The sequence below is a fragment of the Corapipo altera genome, unplaced genomic scaffold (genome assembly GCF_003945725.1).
Source record: "Corapipo altera isolate COAL_440 unplaced genomic scaffold, ASM394572v1 113, whole genome shotgun sequence".
NCBI classification, from domain to species: Eukaryota; Metazoa; Chordata; class Aves; order Passeriformes; family Pipridae; genus Corapipo; species Corapipo altera.
This window is the reverse complement of record NW_020884895.1, coordinates 11,914,761-11,933,651: the sequence shown is the minus strand read 5'-3', so window position 1 is coordinate 11,933,651 and position 18,891 is coordinate 11,914,761. Positions and strand designations below refer to the sequence as shown.

The window sequence follows — 18,891 nt, the reverse complement described above, 5'->3', positions numbered from 1 at the left end:
ATGTCTGGCAGTAAGATTTTTGGCTTCGGATGGATACCTGATCAGAGTCAAAATTCCCCTGGCCAGGAGCAACTGGAGCGACTGGCTTTCTCATTCCCGGGAATGACTCACATGCCAGGGTAGGAGAGCGCGCTCCCGCTCACTTCCTGGCTCCAGAGCAGCTGGGGCGCCCGGGACACAGACGGTGATTCACCTGGAGGTGGGTTCGTGCTGGGGAAGGCAGAGCCTGGGCGCGGGAGACGCCGGGAGCCTGCAGTGGTGTTCTGTGCTGCCCGGGCTGCCCTGCCTCTGCCCTCCGGGGCAGGCAGGGGCTGCGGGGGGAAGTGGATTGAACGTGATCCTGAAAAATCTGGGGCTGGATAGATGCAAATGTTTGCTAATCGAGATTATCATATCAGTTATTAATTTGACTGTATTTAGACATCTTTGTGCTCTGAACAGATCCTCTCTTCCAAACAGCGTGTGGGATCAAAGCAGAATGCTATGCCTGTCACTCAGTATTGCAGCTGAAATGACTGGAGTGTGTGTTTCCTGCTGTGATGATCCTCAGGACAGACCGAGCCCACTGCCTCTCACAGCACTGCCTTCAGTGGTCCTGGCTCTACACACGTTTACAATCAGGCTATTTAGTGCCTTAAGAGCATTGAAACAATCATGGGACAAAATTGGGGCAGTTCTGTTGGGACACAATTCTGCTTTGTGTCAGTGGAGGATCAAGTGGGTAATTTTCTATTTCTGTCACCTTCTTTAAAAGAAAGCAAATGCCTATCTCCCTTGTTAAAAATTAGGAGAAAACAAAAAATAATATCAGTACTCTGAGAGCAGTGGCTGCCAAAGCCCTCTTCTGTGTGTCCTGTCTGCACTTCTCCAGACACATTTCTCTTATTTTCTCCCCAAAGTTCTGAGGGACCGAGCCCCCAGCCCCTCTCTGCTGGCACTGGACACCCCTCGGTGCCCATCACTGCACAGAGCCTGCGAGGGGCTGAGTGAGCAGGACCTACCCTGCAGTGGTGAGCAGCTTCCTCTGGCCTGTGTCCAGGGAACCCTGTGCTAAATCCCAGGTTTCTACAGTGGGCAGACTGTAACATTCCCTCTTGCCTCAGCACCTCTCCCTTGAATCAGGCACAGTCACTGATCACAGGAGGCTTCAGGCACAGCTTGCCTTTGCAGACTGGTTTTTGCAAGGCAAAGCAGATCATGCAGATGAAATTGTAGGAACATGGGTCCACTCTGTTATGTTTTCAACTTTATTACCACAAGCTGCCAAACTCATCCCAGAAACTGGATATTCTGACATTAGGGGATGGTCCCTGTTGCAGGCATCCCCTGAGGATGGAGAAGGCTTCCTCTGTGGTCAGGAAGAGGAGACTTTTCCTCTCTCAGACCTTGCATGTGACTGTGTAGGACCGTGTGTGCCAGCTTCCATTTCACCTGCTTTTGGCTGTCCCTTGTACTTCAGGGTTTGGCAGGTGCTTCTGTTTTGCTCCCCTTCCAGCTGCTTGTTGGAGATAGGAGAGCAAAAGTCTGAGGGTATGTAGGGGGTTTGTACCCTCCTGGAACAACCTGCTACACACTTGCCCTGTGCTGTGTGTGAGACCGTGTGCTCTGGAGCCGGGTGCTGGGCTGCATCCTGGCTGTGGAGCACAGTTCCTGCATCCTGGTGGGGGGCACAGTTTGGCCTTGGTGTGGTGTGGCTGCTCCTGTGTCCTCAGGCCTGTGGGCTGTGATCTAGACACAGCACAACAGCACATGATGGCTACAGTCATGTTGGTGTTCTTCAGGTACTTGCTGGTGCTGGTGGTCCCTCAGGCTGGGCTCTAAGGACCAGCACAGCAGGATGTGCTATGGAGGAGGGAAGAAGTTGGAAGTGACAACTGAAAGGTTTAAAAAATATAACTTAATCTCTTACAGAGACCAAGTGTTTATGAGCCAGCACTCTGGGAATGAAGTGCGCACACCAAAGCTGGTGTGTGAGTAGTGATCAAATAACAAATAAAATCTACACCAGACTGGGGTTTTGGCTTGTTTGGTTTTTGAATGTGGTGCAACGACACATTAATTTGTCTTTAAAATCCCTGTATTTTGGTGCCTCAGCAAAACTTGATGGGTTAGAACCCAGTGCCCTGGCATCCCCAAGCAGGCTCCAGCGCAGACGTGTTGCTGGCTGCTCCCAGGCTGGAGCAGGTCAGGACGAGCTGACACACGAAACGTGGGGAGTTTGTCGTAAAAACGGCGCGGGAGAAACGCGAAGCTCTGATGTAAAGAAAAGCTGAAGGTAACCTGTAACTTCACTATTGTTCACATTATTTAAAGGCTGGATGTCCCTTTTTGTGTTCTGGTGATTAGAGAGCAACTCTCAGATTGCATAAGAACCTGAACAACGTTATTACGACAATTACTGTGTTGCTTCATTCTAAAACTCCTTCACTGCCATATTTAGCAATACAAACTGCAGGGTTATGTTAAAGCAGATTCACCACCTGGGTAATGCACAGGACAGGCTGTTTCTGTTTTTTAAGCAGAAAAGTGGCAGCAGGGCCAGAGCTTGCGTCACGGGGAGGATTCTCCAGCATTACACGTGCAGATGTGAAGGTGCTTTTGTCAGGGGAAGTGTCCTGGAAGAGCTGATACTTCTCCTTTCCTGTGGTGGATTACTCCAGTCACTGTGTGATGACTGTCACTAACAGGGAAGGAAGGAGGAAAGGAGCTAATTAAGAACTGACTTTAAAAGCTCAGTCCTTTTTCTCTCCATCCTCAAGTTCCTCACAGCCTGAAGTTCCAGGCCTTGGCTGTCTGACTCCAGCTGTAGTCTCAGGCCCGTCCTGGTGCCTTCAGTTCTCCCGTGCTGGCTCTGTGCATGTGCTGTCACGTGGGTCATGCCTTGACTGCTTGGCTTGGCTTCCCAGCTCTGATTCAGGATGCAAATTGTTTGTTTGCATTTCTAATTAAAGCACTGCTGTGTGCTATGAGAGCTTTCTCAGTACTCAGGTTGCAGGAGCCTGGCTGGGGAGATATGTATTGCTGTGCTGAGGGTCAGGACATGGATGAAGAACTGATTTTGTCTTTGGGCACTCAGGAATTACTGTGCTGTCCCATTGAGGAGAGGCGGTCTGAGGCCTCGATGGTGTGTGTGTGTTAGGCAAGGGTATAAAATACTTCCCTTATCTGAAACACAAAGTGCAAAATACAAAGAAATTTATGTAAGCCTTTGTATCCAAATAAGTGATTTCCTACCAAACTTGACTTCTGAGTGCCCTGTAGCAATCCTTTCAGGAACTGAATGGCCTGTGGAGGTGTTAAGGACAAATGTCAGTAGTTTCTGTGTGAATCCTGGCCCATGGGAGCCTGGGACAAGGGTCATCTCTCCAAACAGGTTGAAGGCCTGGTGCCAGTTTCCAGTTTCCAGGTTGTCTGGAGTGAGGGCAAGTCATGCAAGGGAACATTTGGCTGTGGAAAGGGCAAGCCCTGCTGCTGCCTCCTGGTGTGATGGGCTGGAGTGAGCACATGTACGGTGGGAATGGTGTGTTTGCTGTCTGTACAGCTGCTGTGTCACTGAACACAAGGGTTTCACTGTATCACGAGGGTTTCTCTCGGGTCAGCTCCAGCCTCTTCCAGCTGGGTTGGGAGAAAAATCAGATTTGGAAAATTGGTGACTGTTGTATTGAATACACTGGTAAACTTTGCTGAATTCTGTAAATCTCTTGGCTGCACTGAAGGAATCTGGGCAGCCCAATGAAGCAGTTCTGTGGCATTCTGCTGTACTCCCTCCCTGTGCTCTGGGGCTTCTGGTTCCGAGGGAGGTCTGTTCTCTAAACGAGTCTCCCTTTTGGTCAGGTGTAAAACATAAAAACCTAAAACTGAGTATTTCTTTGAGCCTTAAAAAGCAGAGACCTAAACTATGAGGTATTTTAACTGTTATGACTTTTACTCCATTGGAGGCAGAGATTTAAAAATTTGCAGAAAAACGTGCAGAATCGCAAGTCTTAGAATTCAGGGCCTTTTTTTCCCCTGAGTGGATCAACAGGTGTCCTGTCCTTGCAGTCACCTTCTCTTCTCTGCTACAGTTTGGTAACTTTGGCTCCCTTTTACCTACCTAAGAAACAGCAGCTGCAAAACAGATGATTAAGACTCCTCAGAAACCTTTGGCACACCCCTTATTTACGGTGCAACTCAGCCCATTTTGAGGTCACACCCACCCCACTCTCAGGCTCTCAGCACAGAGCTGGGGGAGCTGCCGGCGTGTGTGTGCATGGCATTACATGGGCGTCAATCACAAGCAGTAGGAATCAGAAAATAAAAGAAATTTCCACACTGGAATAAGTTTTCTTATTTCACCATTTTCTTATTTTCTCCCTGCCACACTGCTCAGTTTTCCGCTGTAAATGCAGAGCTGGATGCAGTCAGTGGGAGCGCTGGGGACCTGTGTGTTGGCTGTGCCGGTGGGATTCAGAGGGAAGAAGGAGGACTGAGCTGCAGAGGCTTGTCCTGGATTCTCCCCTCACACATCCAAGGTTCAGGAGCACAGATTTCAGCGGGCACCTGCCCGGTGGAAGGTCCCAACTGTTTTACAGACCCCTTCTCCCAGCCTTTAGCTCAGGCCCCTGTGTTCATTTCCACACTGGGTCAGTAGGCTGAGAGGAACATCTCCAGCCTCCTGTATATTCCTTTAAGCAGTTGCTAAAGTGATGACTATTTCAGCAGCTAAGAATTCAATGTATTTACTTTTCCTAAAGGAGCAAAGTTAATTCTATTAACACTGTATGTGTGTGGGGAGAGAGGAATTAATTCTTGAATAGCATTTAATCCCAAGAGCAAGACAGTGGCTGAGATAACACTGATTTATGGGGAAATTCATAACCAACTGGAAGCTGACTGGGGATTAGTTCAGTTTCCAGCTATAAAAGAGTGTTACAGCTGTGGATGGTATGTAACATGCCTGGTAGAGAAGATGTAGTGGGTAGAAGTTGCTAAATAAGACATACATCTCCCTGTGTGGCAGAGGCTGGGGAACCCCAAAGGTAGATGTAATTAATGCACAGTAATCTAAAACAGCTTTGAAAAAAGCAGGCTGTATGGAGCAACCTGCTGGATTGGATTAGGCTGCTGTAAATAATGAATTTCTAAAAATAGCAGTGAAGTGGTGATCAAAGTGTCTGGCACGTGTGAGAGAGCACAAAGCTGTCAGGAGAGCTGGAGGAGAAGAGGTGGTTGGGGATAAGTGACATGGCTGCTCTGCTTTGGACAGTTGGAGCCAGTAAGTGGTTGGTATATATTTTATGTCTTAAAATAGTGACATAAATTCCAGGATTTTGTATTAGCAAGTAGTTTCTCTCTCCAGTCACAGCCTGTGTGGGATAGCCAAGAAAGAGCTCTGTGAGTGGTGCAGGGAGCCGGGTGGGGAGGGGTTCTCTGGGTGGGGAGGGTCAGGCAGTGTTCCTTGCTCCCTTCTCTTGCTCTGTTGTTGGGACTGGGAAGGGTAAATGTGCCACCAAGGGGGACATCTCTGAGTGTTCCCCTCTGGTGAGTGGTGGGGTGGGGGTGAGCACCAGCAGCTCTGGGGTGCCCTTTGTGGGGGATGCAGTCCTGGGTGCTCTACTGGCCTGGATGAGGAGTGTGCCCTGGAGGGACCTGGGTATTGCCAACACTGTCCTCCACCAAAGTGCTGCTGGGAGCAGAGGGGAATGGTGGTGAAACAGTGTGGGTGGCAGGAAGTATTCATGTGTGTGAGAGAGGCAAAGAGGGACAGGAAGGGACCGTGTCCTTCCCTCTGTTCCTCCTCTTCCCTGACCTGTGACGTGCAGCCAAGATGACACCCAGGGTAGGAACTACTGACATCACAGTCAACTGCTCTGGGGTTTAATCCCAAATAAAGCTGAATTGTTCTTAGAAGCAGCCGGAGTCAGTAAGCTGCTCAAGTGTTAGTGAGTTGTTTTAGTTTAAAGCATATAGAATTAACCTGTGGATTGTCTTAGGCAGTTTGAGCGAGAGCTTTTTGCTCTCGCTGACCAGTGAGTGTACATAGAAAACCCATTTTGCTGTTTTTATTAAGTATTAATATTACAGTGCAGCCACCCTTTTGTTTTCTCCAACAGAGGTAAACCAAAACAATTTCCAAGTTCTCTATGAACACGCAGAGTAGAGTGTGCAGCTTCAGAATCAAGACTCGGTAGGAGACACTCGTGTGTCCAGTTCAGTTCTTGGGTTTCTATAAAATGCTCTCCGACGGGTCTTTACTCTCCTGCATAACACCCTCTCCACAAAGGGCTTGCACAGGACCATGTAGATCAGGGGGTCCATGCAGACATTGGTGGCTGCCAGCCACAGTGTGCTCTCTTTGGCCACGAAGAGCTGCTTCTGCAGGGCACAGTCCACGTGGGCAGTCGTTTGGCTCAGAGTGTAGGGGACCCTGCTGAAGTGGAAGGGGGCAAAGCATAAGAAGAACACGGTAAAAATGATGAATACTTTCCCCTTGATCCGTTTTTCCCTTTTGTTGTCTTTCTTCTGCGTTTTTATGTATGACTCATATACCTTTTTGGTGATAATTATATAAAATAGCAACATGAGGATGAGGACAGTCCAGAAGATGAACTGACAGATATAGCTGACGGCTTCATGCCACTTGAGTCCGAGGTAACTCTTCAGGGAGGCACACTTCCTCACGGACTGGGGCGTCGCTGTCTTGTTGGATAAGATTGTGTTGGGCAGAGAGAGAACAAGGAAGAAGAGCCAGACCAGACCTGTGAGGATCTTTGCTGAGGTCGGGTTTTGCACCCAGAACTTCCCAAAAGGTCTCACAATCTTGAGAAATCTGTCAAAAGCAATGAGCCCGAGTAGCACTATGCTAATGTACATGGTGTCGTAGAACACGACTGCTGAGAAGCGACAGACAAAGGCTTTGAGCTGCCACGGTCCCAGGCCAGAGTCTGTCAGGATCTTCAGAGGAAGCATCAGGGTCATTATAAGATCTGAAACTAAGATATTTTTCAAGTAGACGATGAAGGTTGATGTGCTTGGAATGTGGCAGAAAGCCCAGCAAGCCAGGCTGTTCAGTGTGAGTCCCAGGAGGAAGATGAGCGTGTACAGCGCCGGGAAGAGCAGGCGGGTGACGCTGGTGTCGCGCTGGCATGGGGGGGAGGAGGGAGCTGTGTAACCCACAGTGCTCGTGTTGGCAGAGTCTCCCATCACTGGAAACAGACTTGGATGAAAAGGAGAGAGAAAGCACAGAACATAACTTTCTGCATTTAATGTTACGTGCTCCTTACGGGGATGGCAGGTTTGCACGAACAAACAAAAAACCTGAGCGTGCGTTAAACAGACTGGCCAATGTCTCTTGTGGTTCATAGAAAATCTAAATCTTTGCCCAAGTTTAGGTTGTTTACAAACTAACATCCACTGAAAAGTTAAAATGGTACACACTCATTCTGGAGGCCCAAGGTAACGTTGTAGCAGGGTGTAAGTGCAGATTTCCTGGAGCACCGTTTGTCTTTCCTCGGAGATGTATTTTAGGATTGAATAGAAATGTCCCTGCTGTGGGCCAAAAGCCAAGCACTCCTGGGGAGGTGCCTTCTGGTATTTTTTTCCGAGCACACACTGTTTTGCTTTCTCAGCACACCTTTAGATAACATTTCCAAGGTCAGATGCACACTGGTGGTTACCAGCCCCGAGCACCCCATCACGCCCCCAAATGCTCCGGCTGTGCCAGTACCTGAGCAAACCTGCAGCAGCTGTTGCAGAGGCCTCCGTGGCTGTCCCCGGATCATCCACTGTTCCTCCGCCAACAGAAGCCTTGAGCAAAGTATTAAGAAAGGGGAAATGAGTAGAAAGAAGAGATCTTTTTCTGGTGGTGTGGTGTGTGGTTTCCTTCCTCATTTTCGTGTGTCGCCAAGTTAGTTAATCATGCTTTCTCTCTTCCCTTTGCTCTGCATGAGAAAGCACACTGCCTTCTCCTAAACTGGTAAAGGAAACCTGACCCCGTCCCTCAAGTCAGACACATTTCTGGGTTTGTGTGTGTGTGGGACAGACCTGCTGCTCCTGCTCTGGGCATTATGATTTGGCTCCTTTAGAGATGTGGGATGAACAAACACAAAACTGTCCTGACAGTTTTCCAGGACAATCCTCAAATGTAGCTCCTAGTGGTTGTTTGTGTGTGTGAATTTGCTGTTCTGGATGGCACTGGTTGTTAATGTGTGACCAGAGTCTGCTCAGAGCCACCTTATAGTGGATACTCAGCTCCAAAACCACCTGCACCAACATACTCAGGGACTCCCCCCTCTCCCTGTGGCTTGGGAATGCTGACACATGAACCTGAGCTCAACTCTGGATCTCCAGAATGGAGATCCAAAGAACTAGTTTATTTTGGTCTGTGTAGCCAGATGATGCACTGTGCTGGTTACAGCCACTTTCTGGTCCTGGCAGGAGGTACTGCTACATGCAAGGCTGTGGATTGATGATGTGTTTGTTAGGTGTAATACTGGAGTTCAGTGTAATGCTGGAGTTTGGTGCATTTCTCTGTGAACAGAGCTGTTTGTGCAAGTCTGTTCCTGCCCACTGATGTGGCAGCTCTGGCTCTGTGCTCGCTGCAGTGTGGGAAGTGCCTCATGGTCAAGCTGTCCCTTTGGGACAGGCATGGATGGATTCACCAGATGCTTGGGCTGCAGTTTGACAGGGAGTCTGTGCATCAGTACCTGATACACTTTGGCTAATGTGGGGGCTGGTGTCAGTGTTAAATGGCTGGGGAGGTTGAAGAACCTTGAGGATGGCTGGGATGAAGCTCACCCTTGCCACTGCCATCAGTGTGATGTGTTGATGTGTCCCTGGCTGCCCAGCCTGCCTCCTGTTTGCCCATCAGTGACACTGTGAAGGTGACACTGTCCACTGCAATGCTCCAGGACTGATGTCCAGTGCAGTGCCTTCTGTGTTTTCTTCCAAACTGAGCTCTTGATGCTGTTCCCAGCTGTCAAAGGCAGCAGGTACCAGGTACCTCTGTGTGGGTCACAGTGTCTGTGGTGTCTGCTGTCTGAACAACTCATCAGACCAGGGGAAGCAGCTGCCAGGTAATTGCCACTCTGCCTCTGGGTGTAGGTGCAGTAAATATGTGCAATGAGTGCTGGGTGGGAGTGGGGCATCTGGCACATCCCTCCTGGGCACTAGTGGGAACTGTTTGGCCTGGGGACCTGTGGGGTGGTGTGGGAGCACACTCCAGGGTGACTGAGCGCTGTTTCCAGGGAAATCCTGGTGCTCTGTGCTCTGCCGTGGAACCCAGTTACTGATATTGTGTCAGCTGGGGCAGGGACCGGCATCAGCAGGGCACAAAAGGGTTTGGGGAAGGTTTAACTCATCCTGAGGTTATTAGAGATGCACAGACCCCACAGCTCAGTGTGGCAGTGAGTGAGCTGCCTTTTAGCTTTGGAAATTGGGGTTCAGTGGCAGAAGTGCCCTGGCAGGCAGGGACACGTCCTGGGAAGGGTGGACAGGCGATGGCTTGGGCAGGCCTGAGCTCTGGTGTGATGGTGACACACACTGACTAATTGCAGCTGTTTGCAGTGCTGATAAATGAACCACAATTTATTCCAGTAGCCCACGGGCTATTTCTTGTTGTTGTGATACCTGCAGATGTCATGTACCTGAAAATACTTCCTTTTTTTTTTTTTCCAAGTTTTCCAATTGCAAAAGGGGAAATGGTTGAATATTTTGTATAGTGCAAAAACTCTTTGTATATCTTCTAATATAATATATAGTTCTCTGTAAAAGTGTACAGTTTTGTTTATTTATGTAGTAAGGGCAAGAATTTGAGGATATAAGTCATATTGAGATAAACCTGATTATGAAATAATTTCCTCTGTCATACAACGATTACAACTATTAGTTATTGGTCAATGGATTAGGAATTGCAAGCACAGAATGAGAAAAGCACAGTGTTATTCTGTTACCAAAAATCTGCACAGACAAATGGCTCCTCTACATCTGGCCTAGGTTTGTTTATCTGCCAGTTGTGTACCAGGTGACAGCTCCCTGTATTGAAAAATTACATTTAGTGTGGATGTTAGCTGCATTTCCCAGATCTTGTGTTGTGATGGACTTTGCTCTGACCCAAATTTATCTATTTCTGCAAAATCTTGGCAGTTTGTGATCTCATCTGTAGCATTTCATGATTCTCTTTGAAGTTTTCCTCACAGTTCTACCTTTAAGTTCAAGCTACTTCCCTGCAGTTCAGACAGGCATGGCGACTGGGGTCAGAGGAGGTCCTTTTTGGCAAGGATGGAGGTTGGGGAGACTCCTCTGTTACTCAAGCTTTCTGTTTCTGCAGCCAGTGGTGGTGGTTCCAGGGTGCTCATGCTTCATCTGCAGGACAATTTCTAAAGAGGTCAGTGAAGCTCTGGATACTCTCCACAGGATTGTTCCACGATAAGGTGGAAGGCCAGGAAGGGGCGTGGGGACCCCTGAGCTCTAGACGGGCGTCTCGTCCGTGTCATCCCCTTCGTTCTGCTCCTGGGTCCGTGTCCCGAGCCCCGACAGCGCCGTGTGCCTGCGCAGCGTGCCCAGCAAGGACTTCCTGAAGGACTTGCAAAGGAAAAAGTATATGAATGGGTCCAGGCAGGCATTGAGGGATGTCAGCCACAGCGTGGTCTCCTTCAGGTAGAACAGGGTGTTCTGAGCAGAGCAGTTAAACACGTCTCTCGTTTGGCTCAAGGTGTAGGGGATTCTGGTGAAGTGGAATGGCACAAAACAAATAAAGAACACAGCAATGATGATGAAAACCTTCAGATTGACAGTCTTTTTGGATGCCTTCCCTGTGCATCTTGTCCTTTTATAGGATTTGTAGAGTTCCTTGCTGATGAGGATGTAACATACCACTATGACTGCTAAATTAACCCAGAAGATAAGCTGGCAAATGTAGTTTACACTTTCGTGCCAGATTAAGCCAAACTCAGATTTGAGGAGAGCACACTTCCTCACGTTCTTGGGCGTTCTCTTCTTGTTAGTTAAAATCATGTTGGGTAATGAAAGAGCAAACATTGATACCCAGATTGCTGTGGAAAGGATCTTGGCAGCCAAAAGGCTCCGTGGAGTTGATGTTCTGAATGGTGAAGTGGCTTTCTGATAGCGATCAATGGTTATCAGACCAAGAAATAAAATGCTGATGTACATGGTGAAGTAAAACACAACCTGGGTGACCTGGCACACGAACCCTCGCAGGACCCACGACACCAGCTTTGCATCACTGAGGATTTTGAATGGAAAAGTCAAGATCATGAGAAAGTCAGAAATGACAGTGTTCTTGAGGAAGATGATGAAATTGGATTTACTGGATATTTTGAAGAAGATCCACATTGCCAGGCCGTTCATGGTGATGCCCACCAGGAATAGAAATGTGTACAGCAGAGGGAAGATGACCTGGCTGATCCTGCTGTCGCTGGTACAGTTGCTGAAGTTCCTGGGGGAGCTGAAGTGGGTTGTGGCTTTCATTTGCACTCTGATGTCCCCCCTCCCTGGAGAAACAAACAGAAAAGAGTGAAATTGTGAGCCTTGTCAGTCTGCTTCTAATTTTGTGTTGGGAAAAAGTGCATGCAGCTGGTGGGGCCCGAGCTGGGCTGGGGTGACTCTCACGTGTAGTGATGCAGTTATTTACATGACTATTGTTGTCTGAGCTCTGCCTGTGTAAAACAGGCACTGGAGGAGTTGATGTGCTGTCAGCTCATGCTCAAATCCCTGACATCTGTCTTACAGAGCCACAAAGTTTTATTTCTCCCTCTAAGATAGAAAAAATTGGCTTTTGCTCTGAATCATGTAGCAGGTTCAGCTGCCAAGTGCAATCCCAACAGAACAAGTACTCCCTGAGCATGGATCCGTTCTCCCCCTAGAGCCAAGGGAAGTTACCGTGGGGAACCGAGAGAAGTGGTGGAATTCGGGTGTTCCTGCCGTGGAAACTGCGAGGGAGGGTCCTTGGCAGTCCTTCCAGCTCTTCACCGTGGGAGGGGGCAGCAGTGTTCCTGTGGGATCCCTCGGAGCTGGGAGAGGCAGGAGGAGCAGCTGAACATCCCAGTCCTGAGGCTTAGGCTTTCCTCTGGCTGTGAACTGGTTTCTCAGCCAGTGACAACAGCAGATTCCAACAGATGCACTCAGAGCTTCTGCTTCTGCTTTCTATAGAAGAGAAAGAGAAATAAATAGAAATTTAAAAAATAATTAGTGGCTTACTTCCTGCCTTTGTCTGGCTTCCAGAGACACTATTTATAAAGAGAGTGGGTATTTGTCAGATTGTGCAACTTTTCTGAGCATAGAGCTGCGCTCCTCTCTGCCCCTTGCAGCCTTGTGATTCTTTAGTTACTTTTGTACACAGCCTTGTTTTTTAAAACCTTTAAAGTATTTGAAAGAAGTAGTGATTGATTGCTTTGGAGGAGGTTATTACTGAAGCAAATATTTATATCTTATGTAACTTGCAGAGCAGTGCTTCAAGTTTCCAAGTTACATACAGTAACATCAACATTATATGATATATACATTTTGTTGAAAGGCCACTAACAAGGAAATAAACTACACATATTTCAATTTCTTTGGGATGTGCAAGACAGAATTTTAGGACTTGGACTGTATTTTTTTTCTCAGTGGATTTGTACACAGTAAGTGTCACACAATTTCTAAACATCTGTCTTCCATTTACTGATCTGCTGTGGAATATTGATCCAGGGGACAGTGTGGAGGGTCATCCCCTGGTTCTGTCCTTGTAGATACACACAGAATTCATAATATCTGATTGAATTTCCCCTCCGTGTTTTTACCCTACTCTTCAGTGATCCCTTTTGGCACTGTTTGTCCCTACTGGCAGCCACAGGAGATGTGTTTGTGTTGGAGTCAGTTGTTGTTTCCTGCAGCCTGGGCTGCCCAGGCCCATGACAGGGATGCAGGTGATGGCAGGGACAGGCAGAGAGACTTCACTTGCTCTTTTCAGGATGAATCCTCCAGCCACGAGTGCAACCAGCGCATGGTTCTCCTCTATGGTGTGGGTAAGGAGCGGGATGAAGCGAGGCACCAGCTCAAGAAGATCACCAAAGACATCCTCAAAATCCTGAACAAGAAGAGCACTACAGAAATGGGTGGTAAATGCTCTAAGGCTGCTGTTCAGTTGCCTGTAGTGACCATTGTCTGGAGACATGCATGTTATCCCGTAATTTGGCTTTTTCCTCCCCTTGGCAGTCCCTGGGGGAGGTGCTGAGCAGAGCCCCATGGCCCCACAGTGCTTTGGGATGACCAAGGGCTGCCACCCCTAGAAATCCCTAGAAATTCCATTGTAGCAATTGGCTGCAAACACTTGTGTTGGGCTAAAGCCTGGAATGTGAGTGATCCATGGTCTCACCCTCCTGGTAACAGCGTGTGGCTGTTTTCAGCTTCTCTGGGGTGTCACCTCTGTGCACTGGGATAACCCCGTGGCAGCTTTGACACTGTTTTGTGCTGTTGTGTATCATTATAATGGAAAACTGCAGCTAATAGGGTTTGTATGGTCATGAGTAAAACTTATTAAGGTTTTTTTTTGTCTTTTAAATCGGTAGCAATGGAAAACTGCTAGGGCTCCATTAAATATAAAATGTCTGAAATAACCTTTTATGTCTGTTCAGTGGGGGACGAAGGGCAGAAGGCCCGGAAGACCAAACCAGAGGCATTTCCAGCCCTGGAGACTGTGTTCACAAAACTACAGCAGCTGTCCTATTTCGATCAACATCAGGTGACATCCCAGGTACTTCCCTTGTGTCAAATTGTGGCCTTTTAGCTCTGCTGCAGGGATGTCAAATGGGAAGGAAATCCTGCTTTTTTATGAGCATTTTGTATGTATACAAAATAACCTGGTCTAGTGGAAGGTGTCCCTGCCCGTGGCAGAGAGGTGGAATGAATTGAGCTTTATGGTCCCTTTCAACCCAAATCATTCTATGATGATATGATAATTTGTTCTGAAGGACAACCCTGATTTTCCTGCTTTGTGTTAGGACTCATAAGTGTGCAAGTGTGTCAGCACAGAGTTTCATCATTTTGTATGTGTTACTGATTTTAAGTATGTTCTAAGACCAGAGGCTAACATGCAAAACAAATAAAAGAGGTAAATGTTTGACACTTAATTTATAAGTTATCTTTTGCTCTGGTCTTTTGAATAAATTTATTACAAGTTTGGTTTGTGTGTTATTAATGAGCTGAAAACCAATTGAATATTTCAATCAATTGAAATAAATCACAGTGCAGTAAGATTCCTCTTTGAAGCAAACTGCCTTCAGAACAGAAATCAGTGCTGTAGCTGTTGGGAACAGTTTGAGGCCCAGCTGTGAGGCAGCAGAACAACCTTTTGTGTGCTGTGAGGTCTGGAATGGAAGGGCACTGTGCCTGGCTCAGGGACAGGGAGTGACAGGGGTGCTTGTGCCTGGTGTGTGAGCGCTTTTGCCTGCAAGGTGCTGGCACTCACTGCTGCCACTTGCACAGCGGGATTTTCGGAGTGCTGATGTACCTGAGGAGCCCTCAGTCACATCTGACTTCCAGAATTTCCTTTCCCAGATCTCCAGCAATGTCCTCGAGCAGATCACCAGCTTTGCCTCGGGAACGTCGTACCACCTGCCCTTGGCTCACCACATCCAGCTCATCTTCGACCTCATGGAGCCAGCACTGAACATCAACGGACTCATAGACTTCGCGGTGCAGGTGAGCGGAGTTCATTTGGTGAGGTCCTGGGAGGACACAGCTGGGGTCCATGTTCTGGGAAGCCAGAAAACCCCCAAGAGCTGGGCTGCAAATTCCCTCCGTGTGCTTGTGGCTGTTCCAGTTTCCTGCCCTCTCAGAGTGCCGGGTGCTTCTCCTTCCGCCGTGCTGTGATGGTTGTGGAGAATCAATAGATGCATCTTATTTTTAAATCTTTCAAAATTAACAAAATGCTGGATTGTTTTAGAACAAAGGATTTTAGGATGGGCTTTGCTGTTTTGGACTAAACTGTCATGTTACCCAGTAACACATCAGGGTGCCTGAAATGCCCTGGATTTCCAAAGAGCTCTTCTGAGGGATGTTTTTTATACTTCAAGCATTTATTTTGCTCCCTCTTCCCCTTGTTCTGTAGTGAGTAAAGAACTGCATTTTTGTTCACCTCACAAGTTTTTCCTTAATGTATTTTTTTTTTTTGCTCCTGTTTTACATGTTTAACTGGGAAATTACTTTCAGTTTGCTGCTCTCGTGTGTGTTCCCAGCTGCTGAACGAGCTGAGCGTGGTGGAGGCCGAGCTGCTGCTGAAGTCGTCCAGCCTGGCCGGGAGCTACACGACGGGGCTGTGTGTGTGCATCGTGGCCGTGCTGCGGCGGCACCACGCCTGCCTCCTCCTCAGCTCCGAGCAGACCGCCCAGGTCTTCGAAGGGTCGGTGGCACACGCGCCTTTTCAAAGAGGGATTTTGTTCTCTCTTAAGCAGAGAAAGCGTTTTGGTTCGGGTGGTTGGAGCAGGCGTTGCAGTGCTGCTGAAGGGCCGTGGGTGAGCTCAGGTGAGCGGGGTGGAGGCCTCAACTCTGCAGCCTGCACCCACTGCCAGGGGCTGGTGGGATCCTCAGCCCTCGTAGCCTTGGACAAGGGGGGTTGTGCCTCCTGATCTCTGCCCCGCTCTGCCCTGGGCTCCACAAGTGCCTCTGCCACAGGTGACACCAAAGTCACACGAGCCCCATCGGGCTGTAGTTGAAGGTCTGTTGTGTCCCCAGCTGACAGTGGGTTTATCTGATCTGTGACAGTATGTGACACAGCTGTCAGGTGTGTTGGAACAAACTTGGGCTGCTTTTGTGTTTGCAGGTTGTGTGGGGTAGTAAAGCACGTCGTGAACCCCTCTGAGTGTTCCTCCCCAGAGCGGTGCATTTTAGCTTACCTGTACGACCTGTATGTGTCCTGCAGCCACCTGAGAAGCAAGTCTGGAGACCTGTTCAGGTGAGTGGTGATGGGACTGTTCTCACCCCTGCCCACAGACTGATGTGGGCTGCTGTGGTTTCCCTCTGCTTTCCATCTCCTGGAAATCACTGCTGCCTTTGCAGCTTTAGCTTCACTGATGCAGGTCCCATGTCCATGCCAGTGCAGCCTGTGGGACCAGGGATGTGCAGTCCCATTCCCGGGGGGTGTTTGGTCCCATTCCCGGGGGATGTTTGGTCCCAGGCCGGTGTGTTCCCGGGGCTGTGCAGGTCCCTGCTGCAGGGGGCAGGGGTTGAGCCCCGGGACCCCCTCAGTGCAGCCTCACCCCGCTGCCGTTGTGATCTGGGGGGGTCTTACGGGGTTCCTGGAGCACCTCGGGTGCTGCTTGGAAAACCCACAAAATCTCAGCTGCTGCATCTGTGACGTTCTGTAAACGCTTCCTTTGACGTGGGGAGAGGCACAAACGTGTTTGAGTTTGTGAAGTTTCATGCTTGAATGTTCAGTTCCTTGATTTTTAAATTTAAAAAACATTAGGTTTCCATATACCGTATTTTTGGCTTTTACTTTTTAAAGGGGGAGTGGAAACCTTTCAGATGTAAATCCACATCTTGCGAGACTCACAAACCACCTCAGCTGCTGTTTCCCCTCCTGGTTTGTGTACCTGGTTTGGGTTTGCATAGTTCAGATTTGTGGTTTCATTTCATAGGGAGCAGGAAAGGTGTTCTCAGTAATAATCTTAATATTTTCATAGGTTTACAGATACATGGGAACAGTAGCATTTAATATGAGAAACGTAACGAAAAAGAAATAAGAAATATAGAAGAACTACAGAAATATCTTAGCTCTATGTTCATTTTCCCACTTAAAACCTGAAGTTTTAGTAACACAATAAAATTAGCATTTCTATTAATACCAACCTATAACAGCAAATCAAAATAGCATCTAGCAATATATAGATACACAGGGTATTAAATAATATATTAAATATGTGATACACAGTGCTTGTTTTGAAGCACCTTTTTTGGACAAATGGACTTAGAAATTCCTGAAAACTGTCAATGGAATTTATGTATACATTATTAAACAGCTGTGTATAAGGTAATAGCATTACATTAATTTGATTATTGGTTTCCTTGCTTCAGTTGAAACACCCAACTCAGCTGGATGTTCACAGTAACATTTGAAGCTCCTTTTTCGCCTGCTGTAAGCCCAACTGACTCAGGCAACTTGAAGCAATGATAAATTGCAATTCACAAATGTTCACATTTAGAGACTCACCCCCTGTGCATTGCTGTGCTCTGGTCTCCTCTTCAGTGTCTCCTGAGTGGGTGTCAGTGAGGACACAGCGTGTTTGGTTTTGTGTGCCTGGAACAGTTACTAATCTTCCCTAAACTTCCTTTTTTTAAAGCATTCTTTTCACTTTTTTTTTTCTTTTTTTAAAATCTTATCTCCTGACCACTCCCCCAGCACTGCCTGTGGTGCAAGTGCTGTCTCAGAGGCTGCTTTGCTCTGGTGCTCGGTGCTGGTTGGGTTTGGGCCTCCCTTTCTGTGGCCATGGGGTGGCTGTGGGGCAGTGTTGGGGTGTCAGGGCCAACCCTGTGCCCATCAGTGCCTGCTGGATTTGGTGAGAGCTGTTTGTGTTCCATGCACTGGATTTCTGTCTCTGCTGCTGTGCTGGCTGTCAGAGCAGAGGGTTAATGTCAGGCACTGCCCTTCTTCTAATTAATTACCCCGCTAATGGCCTCAGGCAGGCAGTGACCGGGTCACAGGGCAGCAGGGACAAGGTCACAGGGCAGCAGGGACAAGGTGCCCCCAGGGTTGGCAGTGACAGGGGGTCCCAGGGCTGCAGGGGCTGCACAGTCACAGGGTGCTGCCCTCACAGCCCCTGGCCAGACACGCTGGTGCTGCTCCCTCAGCTCCCAGCTGCCTTCCAGGCTGCCCAGTGTTTTCTCTCTCTTTTTGTCCTGGGGCTGGTGGAGTCCTAAAATACTCCAAAATTTTCATGTATTTTAAGTTAATTTAAATTAAGAGATTCTTTTCAGTAATGGGGAAATCTTCCCAGTTGGGCTAATTAGTGAAATTTGTCCATGTGGTATAAAACCCCATCCTGGAGACAAACACTCCTTAGAACATTTTGGGTGTGAAATTTGCATTCCTCACTGACACATTTTTTCCCCTGAAGAAAACTGCTTCGCATAGAGATGTTCATGGCCTGAAACAGTTCTTGCCCTTTTGTCTAATTATTAATGTCAAAATATGACCTCTAAATATCTTTTCTCTATTTACTGGTTTCCAAATGTTGTCTGTTATGTCACAATATTTTAAAATGTAGTTTTTAACTGAGATAGATGTTCTCATTCTGCCTTAATGAATTTCCCCTGCCCCACTGCACCTCCCATGGGAATGGGAGAGCGATGTTGGGAAGTGTGGTGGTACTCCCTGTAGGGCCATCTGATGCCCCAGGAAGATGCTGCTGGGGAGGAGGACATTGGGCCTTACCCAGCTGCTCACAGTGTCCAAGAAGTGATTTGGAAACTTAAGACTTTATGTGTAGAAAAACTTGAATGAAATTTATACATCAGCCTTGTTATCTGGTAGATGCTCCTTATCCAAAATGAGTTTGCAACTGTGCCTGGAGTGGTGACCCAGCCAGGACTTTCTCATCCCACGTGGTGTGTCCAGCACACTCCTGCAAGGTGCCTTTGGCACCTCTCTGTTTTTGGTCCTCAGTAACGCCTGTTCCAAGGTGAAGCAGACGATCTACAGCAACATCCAGCCCTCAAACTCCAACTTGCTGTGGGACCCAGAGTTCATGCTGGATTTCCTTGAGAATCCCTCTGCTCACAGCATTAACTACTCGATGCTGGGCAAGATCCTGAGCGACAACGCGGGGAACCGCTACAGCTTCGTGTGCAACGCGCTGCTGAGCGTCTGCATGGGCCACCAGGACCCGGGCAGGTGAGGCCAGGGGCCACCAGGACCCG

General features: G+C 48.1%; 3 protein-coding genes across 5 annotated transcripts in view; 1 reads left to right on the top strand and 2 right to left on the bottom strand.

Moving 5' to 3' along the window:
• The window catches only part of MED12L (mediator complex subunit 12 like), a 91,748-nt gene that overhangs the window by 57,192 nt on the left and 15,665 nt on the right, over positions 1 to 18,891 (top strand). Inside the window, exons 16-21 of the mRNA XM_027647341.1 lie at positions 12,947 to 13,094; positions 13,611 to 13,729; positions 14,533 to 14,676; positions 15,213 to 15,376; positions 15,797 to 15,928; positions 18,638 to 18,865. Of these exons, the coding sequence (XP_027503142.1) occupies positions 12,947 to 13,094; positions 13,611 to 13,729; positions 14,533 to 14,676; positions 15,213 to 15,376; positions 15,797 to 15,928; positions 18,638 to 18,865 (935 nt within the window). The remainder of the gene's footprint in view (positions 1 to 12,946; positions 13,095 to 13,610; positions 13,730 to 14,532; positions 14,677 to 15,212; positions 15,377 to 15,796; positions 15,929 to 18,637; positions 18,866 to 18,891) is intronic.
• P2RY13 (purinergic receptor P2Y13) lies at positions 6,016 to 7,956 on the bottom strand. The gene is made up of 2 exons (XM_027647342.1): positions 7,706 to 7,956; positions 6,016 to 7,195 (listed from the first exon to the last, which is right to left on the bottom strand). Exons 1-2 carry the CDS (start codon positions 7,867 to 7,869, stop codon positions 6,157 to 6,159), a joined length of 1,203 nt encoding a protein of 400 aa, XP_027503143.1. The 5' UTR covers positions 7,870 to 7,956; the 3' UTR covers positions 6,016 to 6,156.
• Positions 9,745 to 18,891, bottom strand: part of P2RY12 (purinergic receptor P2Y12) — a 13,858-nt gene continuing 4,711 nt past the window's right edge. The window contains exons 1-3 of one of the 3 annotated variants that reach the window (XM_027647346.1): positions 12,777 to 12,845; positions 11,863 to 12,141; positions 9,745 to 11,493 (exon numbers count right to left, since the gene is read on the bottom strand). In XM_027647346.1, the coding sequence (XP_027503147.1) occupies positions 10,447 to 11,466 (1,020 nt within the window). In that variant the 5' untranslated portion in view covers positions 11,467 to 11,493; positions 11,863 to 12,141; positions 12,777 to 12,845 and the 3' untranslated portion in view covers positions 9,745 to 10,446. Of the gene's footprint in view, positions 11,494 to 11,862; positions 12,142 to 12,776; positions 12,846 to 18,891 lie in introns of those variants that run through there. The other 2 variants (XM_027647345.1, XM_027647347.1) reach the window with 2 other exon arrangements.

What these genes read in the sequence shown, in the direction of transcription:
- P2RY13 (XM_027647342.1), bottom strand. Translation starts at nt 7,869, where the DNA reads ATGAGGAAGGAAACCACACACCACACCACCAGAAAAAGATCTCTTCTT. An exon ending in GCTGCTGCAGGTTTGCTCAG is followed by an intron (nt 7,196 to 7,705) that starts GTACTGGCACAG and finishes TTTTCATCCAAG; the next exon opens with TCTGTTTCCAGTGATGGGAG.